The sequence below is a fragment of the Bacillus rossius genome, chromosome 7 (genome assembly GCF_032445375.1).
Source record: "Bacillus rossius redtenbacheri isolate Brsri chromosome 7, Brsri_v3, whole genome shotgun sequence".
NCBI classification, from domain to species: Eukaryota; Metazoa; Arthropoda; class Insecta; order Phasmatodea; family Bacillidae; genus Bacillus; species Bacillus rossius.
The window spans coordinates 40,277,123-40,285,822 of NC_086335.1; the positions used below are offsets into that span (position 1 = coordinate 40,277,123).

The following is an 8,700-nucleotide window of genomic DNA, read 5'->3' on the forward strand; positions in this document are numbered from 1 at the left end:
GCTGTTTTTTTCCCCCTCCGCAAACAAGTGAGCGAGTCGTTCAGTACTCGCCAGTGATGTGTAACATTTGACCTCGGTAACCTGTGGTCTCATGTAGCAAATACAATTAGGCCTATAATACGGAATTCGGGCACAGAATTCAACTTAAATTTATTAAAAATAATGCAGAAGATGAAAAATATAAGAAAATAGTGTTTGAAACTACGTTCCTGGACGCAAATCACACAGCGATGGCGTATGTCCTAAAAAATTCTATTAAATAAAACTCACTTCACAGCAGGGGGTGGACACTCTATACTGTACACTTTTTTATGTGAATGGAAAATTACAGATATTTATAAAATTTTACATTGACATGAAAATAACTGTATCACTAACAAATAGTTGTTCGCAGTAATACCAGGTTAGGAATCTTAACCGGGCATTTATGCTTTGTGTTGTCCCATTACCGCCAATAGTTAAAGTTGTAAATAGTTCCGTGATTAGTTTTCCAGTATTAACTGCGCACATAATAAGCATGATGAAGCAAAATAAAGGCAAATTGTTGAGTATTCGATTATTTTTTTCCTGGTAAAAAAGATTATGCTTGAATGAAACATCAATTAAAATGTAAAATTTTACACCAACTTACGTAAGAAATTCTCAGGATTATCTCGAAAAATGTGTTTCATATAGGTATGCAAAAACAACCATAGTAAAAATGTACAATATCTTTCTCGTGGTATTAAAAAGAAATATTTTGCAAAATATAGAATTTTTTTTCTGTGAAGGGAACAGCAAGCCAGTATTTATAACACCTCGAAGCTAAATCTAACATTAAAAACATAAATTTAAGATATCAAGTAATTTGTTTTGAAATGTATGAAACCCTAAAATTTTAATGCTTTTAATACATAATTTTTTTTCTCACTAGTTTCACGTGTTGAATCTTGCCAAACCGAAGACGACAACATGACGTGGTGACAGTGACTATGTGCTTACTGCAAGGAATCTATTATAAATCTATTATCTATTATAAATTACAGTCAACTTACGGACTTTTCAACGAAGAATTTAACTCAAGTAAACTTAGAGATAGTTATTTTAAATAACTGAATCTTCGTAGAAAATACGCAGTATTTTGACTTCCTAGCTTTATGTTTCGTTATAAACAAAGATAAACACACACAGACCAAATAAGAGCGTTATTGTTGTAGATTTAACAAGTGTTTGAATATATATTTAGTACACCAAAAATATTCTTTTGGATTCATGTCCAAAGTAAGAGATATCAAGAGTCCGTAAATTCACGTAGATGAAGGTAAATTTACGAAGATCTCCGTGTAATTTGTAACCAGCGTTTTTCGTAAATTGAAGGTGAAAATTTTTGAACAGTGTAATATGTGTGCTATACTATAACGGCAGGTAGCATTTACGGATAGTTACAAAAAATATATCCAAGATGCGCCTTCAATTAAAGTTTCGGTAACTCTGCTGCACTGTTAGAAAATAAAGTAAATTTACGGACTTTTTAACGAAGCATTTACCTGAAATAAATTATGAGTTCTCCATAACTTTAGATAACTGAATCTTTTTAACATCTACGCCGTATTCCGACTTCCTAGTTCCTTGCTCCGCCGTAGACAGGGAAAACAGACAGGTGTTAGGAAGAAGTTTACTTTACAAGTTTTAAAATGTTTTTGTGTTGTGCCAAGATTACTCTGGTGGGTTCGTGATTAAAGTGAGTGAAATCATTACTCGTTAAATTACGAAGATAATCGTAAATTAACACATATCCCTGGATAATTTATAACCAGCGTTCTTCGTAAAATTAGGGTGAAATTTTTTAACAGCGTAAAAGTCTACACTCAACTCATTGCGCAGACTTCCGTTGCAAGTGAAAATTATCACCACCGGGGCCCTAGATTTTTGTGTGTGAGCTTGTGTTATTTATTCACTTGAAGCTGTAGAAAATTTTCAGATACCATAATTAAAAGCTCTGCAATTTATCTTATTTTAATTTTCATGAAGCAATAGGTAGCTATGTCAATAAGGCGTTCACAAGAAAATAATTTGCCTAAATAACAATAAAAACAATTGGTGTAGATTAAGTGTAATTTAAATTGATGTATTCTCATTATCGGACAATTATTTTCAAAGCGTTTATTTCGATTTTTTTAATAATAAAAAAACAATTGAGCCTTGTTAGTATTAGATTTTTTTTAAATTCAAAAATGGTTGGAGGCCAATACATAAAACTACGCACTGCTCCAGATTATAGGCTAAGATGTATTTTCTTAATAAAAATAAAATACACACACACACACACACACACATATATATATATATATATATATATATATATATATATATATATATATATATATATATATAGGAAAGCAAAAGTAAACTGATTTTGCGCCCAAAAGATTAAGGCCCTGCGTTGTAGAAACTTTCTGGCTTGAACAGCTTTTCTTCTGCACAGTCTTTTGTTTTGTATTTTCCAAATGATGCATGTCTTACTGCATCCCGCACGTCTGTGCCCAGGGTTATCGCTGTGTCAAAGTAGGTTTAGTCTGAGCACAACTTAACTAGTTTTAGTCTAGGTCTATGATAGCGGAGTTAGTCATGGCTATAGTTGATGCCATGGCTGGCCAGTCCCTCCCCCAACCCCCCCCCCCCCCCCGCCCCGCATGACTAATCCCTGGGGACTGGAAATATTCGTGGTTTAGATTACCTTTAGGATATACTACACGCAGTCCTCTGTACATTCGGGCAAATAGCGCCACTGGTTTGTCAGTGATTCGATAATGTTTTGGTTGAGGATTTCTTATTGGCCCAGAGTCGTCCAGATTAACAGTGAGCCAATAGCAAAAGCAGCCTAAACTAAACCGCGAATTTTTTTTCCCCCGGCTCTACAGTAATCCTCGGCATGACTAGGCGTAATAGAGTGTAGCCTGAAACGCATTTAATGGTCCCCTAAGTGGTATCTCTTCAACAATTACACTTAGTTTAAGATGGGTTATAACAAATTGTAACGTACGCGTGTTCGTTGAGCCGCTGAAGACTTGGGCCGGCCAGTTGGGGGCGAGCGACGCAGAAGACCTCGTGCCGACACCCGGGTGCTGCACGCGAGCTGCCTGCACCACGCGGCTCCCAGGTGGCCGTCGACGAACTGTCCACCCCGCCGCACGTAGCCCCGTGGGGGGGGGGGGGGGGGGTTAGCGACCACGAGCCTCGTCACTTTTAACACCTCGCCCCCCATCCCACGGAGCTCTCTTCTCTTCCTCCTCCTGAACCTCCGCTTTACCGCCCATCCTCCAGATCGGTATTTCGCGTGACGCGGCCGCCTCCAACATCCATCTTCACACCTGTTCGGTTCCCCTACTCTCCCGCGATCCCTTCCCTCCCCGCCACACACACGCGCGCAGCCTCTTACGGCGCTTCGGATCTCTTCAGGGCGGCCGTCGGCGGCAGAACCGCCCAAGAGCCCGCGACCGCCGCGGGAACACTGTCTCCCAAGACGAGGTTCCTTCGCTCTTCTGCGACACAAGGCGGTACTCGCCAGTCATGTGTAAACATATCTGTGCTTGTTGCGTAAAATGGGTTAAGTCAAAAATCATAGTTTTGAGAAAATCGCGATTGAAAATTATCAGGTTTCCTTGAAGTCAATTTTTTTAGCTTTATTAACTGCTTTAGAACTTCGGAAACTCATTAATTGTTAAAAAATAATGTCTCTAATCTCCCTTCTCATGGTGCAAATACACTTATAGTACGTAATTCGGACACGAAATATAACGTAGAATTCTTTAAAATAATACCAAGTGTGATAAATATATCAAAAATGGGTTTTAAACTACATTTATTCACGCAAGTCACGCGTAGTTACCGCACCCGCCGCTAGAATTCGCTGACGGAGCAGCTACGTCAACAATCGAATCATTCCATTTTCAGAGCGAAAGGTTAAATTATAAAATGAAACGTGAAAAAGGCTTGAAAAAATGTTGAACACTGGTTTTTGACCTAATTTTCGATAAGGAATTTTATTAAAATACTTCCCATCTTCTTAAAATTCATTACACAGTTAATACTACAAAGTTGTGGTTTTGATTTTGAAATTTGGTTCGCACCATCCGCCACAGATGGCAGCACTGTGGTTACACATTTCCGTTCCATGCGACTTACATTCCATTCACGAAAGTACTTCTACCAAATGCCGTATACCGAGAGCTAAGATGTTTACACATCAAAAAACATCTACACAGAAATAATCATAAAATTAAAACACCACATTTTGGCTTTCACAACATTATTACTTGTTTGTTTACCATGGCTTTGCTTCGCACGGTTATACGCAGAGGTTTAAGGCGATAGGACCTCTACCATGTTTTAAGTTCTTTGAATAATTCTTGAAATGGGCAAGATTAACTAATCAAATTAATATATTCTTGGAAATATGCATTTGGTGGTTTACACTATATATAGTATAGAAACCTCAATAACACCCTTTTTACAATGACACGTAAACGGAGAAGGATCACGTAAACGGAGACGTATCTAACGGAATATATTTTCTACAATAGCACGCATGCTGATCTCTCCCGTTTACGTTGCTCCGTGTGACAAATAGAAGACGAGTGCTTGGCTGCGGTGGTAGCCATGTTTGTTTATGTTCTAAATACGTTAACAATTGTTTCAAGAAGTACAAAAACATCTAGTGTTCTATTACATCTTTGTCGTCTATTTTTATTACATACGTTAATTCTGCCTGTGCTCTGATCACGAAGCATAATATATCATATAATTAAAGTGATGTTTCGTAACCTTGAAATGCAATCTCATTGGTTGACATTTGTTACTTTTCCGTGCCTTGTGGGAGCAGCAGACGCGATAGTAAAATGTCACGGGATATATGTCTCCGTTTCTGTGCCGTTGTAAAACGGGGCTTACTGACAAAAAGCACACACAGAAAACCAGCCAAAAATAGGTACTGTACTTCCACTGAATTATCTGTGCCGTCTATGCAGTCTAACCTTTTTGGCTCTATTTATGTGCGCTATTGAATTCATCTTTTTTTCTGTCAGTTACTGAGGTTTCTTTGTGACATACAGTGCAAACCTGCAATTGATTTTATATCTCTATGACTAGTGGCAGTGACGTAGCCAGGCGGAGGTCCGAGCGGACCCGACCCCTCCCTACCCAGATTTAAAAAAAAAACATTCGAAGATATAATACAATTACAGTCACTTACATACATAAGATTGCAGATATATAATTGTGGAAGGATTGTTGTAATCCTCAGCGGGCTACAATAATGTATTTCCTCCCCATTGCAGCCCGACATGCCTCATACGCAGAAGCGGCAGGAATAGTTTTTTCAAGTAGTCTATACTTAACGACGGTTTACACACGTGATGCCATTGTAAAGTATTTAAACAATTAAATAAAAGCCACAGTATCAAATATTCAATATTCTTTTCTCAAGCAAAAATTTTTCTTAAATTTCTACGAGCACGCCTTGGAGTTCAAAAGTCTACTACTATTCGGGGAGATATTTTAGTGCGACAATCAGGTTTCTTTTAAAATTCAGTTATAAATAATGGAATAATCTTATCAAATTAGTGTACTGTCATCGGTCCTCGATAAATCTACAAAGTTTGAATGAAATCTGGCCGTTTAAAGTGGGTCAAAATCACACCCAAAGGAGTCGGTTACAAACAAACAAACAAACAAACAGGTGAAGCTAATATAAAGCGTGTAAAAAAAACTTGCTCCTAAAAACTGAGGTAATGGTCATCTGGCCCCCTCCTTCACAGTCTGGCTGCGGCGCTGGCAGCGGGCGCCGAACCACGTGGCCGTCGACTCGGTGCTCTTGCACCTGAGCCACGCCAGGCCGCTGAGACCCACGTGGGCTGGCACATTCTGAAAAGGCGCTGTGCCACGTAGATTATCGGAGAGAAACAATACAAGTTGCTTAAGAAAGTTTTTCGATGGGTTACGTCTCAGCTCTCGGTATACGGCATTTGGTGGGAGTAATTTCGTGACTACGACGGAAGTCGCATGGAACGGAAATGTGCAACCACGGATACTTAATAGTATTAACTGTCTAATGAATTTTAACAATATAGTCAGTATTTTAATCAATCAGACCCAAAGCCGGGGTTTAGTATTTTTTGAAGTCTTTTTTTCGCATTCATCGGAGCCGTTTCATTACATCGTATATTTAGGTCTGCTAATCAAATGATTCAAGAGTAGAAGTAGTTACTCCAGCAGCGAATTCTAGCAGTGGGCGCGGAAACTATGAGTGATTCGCGTTCAGAAATGTAGTTGAAAACACAATTTGCGTATATTTATCACGCTCGGGCATTATTTTAAAGAATTCTACATACAATTTTGTGTCCGATGTTCGTATTGTTAAGTTTATTTGCAACACGAGAACACATGATTTGATCGTTACCGAGATTAGATGTTAACACATCACTGGCGAGTACTGAAAGGCTCGCTCACATTTTTTTTCTTTGATAGTTTCTGGAAGTTTGGATGCAACGTGCAAAAGTTGAGTTCGGAAACGATTTTAAAATCAAACTGTTTATTTCCCCACTCGCTGAGATGTAGGTATCTGAAGTGATTCGACGTAGGCTAAGACTGCTTACATCGGACCACAGCTTTTACACGGGCGTAAGTACAGTGGTGTGCGTTTAATTTGTAGGCCAAGTATAGAAGCCAATCAGGGAAGCAAATGTGCACCGAGCAAGCGACGCAATACTAGTGTGTTTCTTGCAGCAGAATACGTCTCTTTGTTTACTAAGCAATCTGTTTTTAGCTTATTAAACACTGGATTTTAAAAATTTGGCACTGCTTAAACGGTGAGTTATACCAAATATGTTAAATGTTTACTTCTTTTTGAATAATTTAGTACAGGTCACACTGGATTTTTATAAAAGTGTTTCGTATTAAAAATTTTAACATTTGAGCTATTGTACATTGTTTTGATTTATACCAGTAGTGTTTTTTTTTTTTTAATGTTGTAACATTGGTCTTTTACAAGCAAGCTAAATTAATGCTGGTGAAACGGTACTATAACTTTCTCGCTTCACACATAGATAGCTTACATCTATGCTTCAGATTGAAGATACATCATTGGCGATAGTGAGAGCATTTTCTAGGGAACCAGTGCACTGTTAGAAATCACAGTAAATTTATGGACTTTTCAACGAAGAATTTAACTCAAACAAAGAGTTATTCGTAATTCCAAATAACTTAATCTTCGTAGAAACTACGCCGTTTTTCGACTTACGGGTTGTATGATTCGTTCTAAACAAAGAAGAATGTTCTCATTGTCGACTTAATCGTTTTTTTTAATGTTTTGTTAATATAACAAGAATATTCTTTTGAAATCATGTTCAAAGAATTTACGAGGATAGCCGTAAATATTCCAAGATCCCTGGATAATTTGTAACAAGCGTTATTCGTAAATTGAAGGTGAAAAAATTTAGCAGTGTGAACATTTTGTGGTACTACAATATTCAGTATCACTGAAAATTATGTATAAACAACTAATAAATCACATAAAAGCTATCTTAGTGTCAAAAAGAATAAGAAATAAAAAGCATTACTAAATGGGTGGAATTTGTTGCATGAGTATTGCTGTTACTTTTTAAAATGATTTAAAAATCAACTGATTCGTGTTTCTTATTGCCGGGTGTAAGTTTAAATGCATGAAAAATGGATGGGTAACTACAGACACTTTATTATATGACTTAAGCCCTTTATTGTAACACGTCCTACGCCAAAATTAAAATTTTTTCTCTGTCTTGAAAGATATTTGAACACAACACATGGATATGGTTATTTTTGCATATATGAAATACGTTTTTCGAGATAATACTGAGTGTTTATTACGACAACTGGCTATTAATTTAATATTTTAATTGATGTTTTATTCAAGTATAATTTTATTTTAAACCACGGAAAATAAAATTTAAAATTCAACAAATTGACTTTATTTCAAATAGCTTCAACTTACGGAGGTAGGTACTGGGACAACACAAAATATTTCCCGGGTAAGAATCCGAACCCAATATTATTGCGAACACTATGTATTTTGTAGTGATATAGTTTATTTTCATACAAATTTGAATATTTACAAATATCTGTAATTTTACATAAATATTTCTGTACCATTTACGAAAAACAATTACAGTGTAGCTATTAGTCTCTTTTAACCACTTTCTGTCTGTGTGTTAGCAATCAAGTATCTAACAAATGATTCAAATATCATCCGAGGAAAATCAAGTCCGTGAAATATTTTGAGTCCTTATCAAAAAATACCAACATATTATCTGATATTTAAACTCAGTCAGTTTAATGTAATATCTTCCAAGATGGTGATTTCGTGAATGATTTTAAACACTTAAAAGCGATGGTTTGGATAATATTCAGCCTGGGCTAAGCCTATCTTTTATCACTGGTAAGCGATAAACATTTCCTTTCGATGTCATTGAAGTTCAGAAAGCTGCCGAATTACCATATCTCCCACCGCAATGCAAGTCTATAAATATCTACGAGTAGAAGCTTTCGGTTGAGGCGGAATTCACAAGTTTACCTTAAACGGAAACGATTCACGTACGGAAACAGGTGGGCCTTAATGTTCCAGAGACAAAGTAATTTTTAAAACCATCGTCAGAAGGGTTTTTTTCTGTAAAGTTTTTGATTCAGTCA

At 37.0% G+C, this 8,700-nt stretch overlaps 1 protein-coding gene across 1 annotated transcript in view; it reads right to left on the reverse strand.

Moving 5' to 3' along the window:
• LOC134534537 (homeobox protein engrailed-1a-like) overlaps positions 1–4,640 on the reverse strand; it is a 32,030-nt gene extending 27,390 nt beyond the window's left edge. The window contains exons 1-3 of the mRNA XM_063373020.1: positions 4,589–4,640; positions 3,419–3,521; positions 3,023–3,119 (exon numbers count right to left, since the gene is read on the reverse strand). Coding sequence (XP_063229090.1) covers positions 3,023–3,119; positions 3,419–3,521; positions 4,589–4,640 — 252 coding nt within the window. The remainder of the gene's footprint in view (positions 1–3,022; positions 3,120–3,418; positions 3,522–4,588) is intronic.
• Between the last annotated feature and the right edge of the window lie 4,060 nt (positions 4,641–8,700).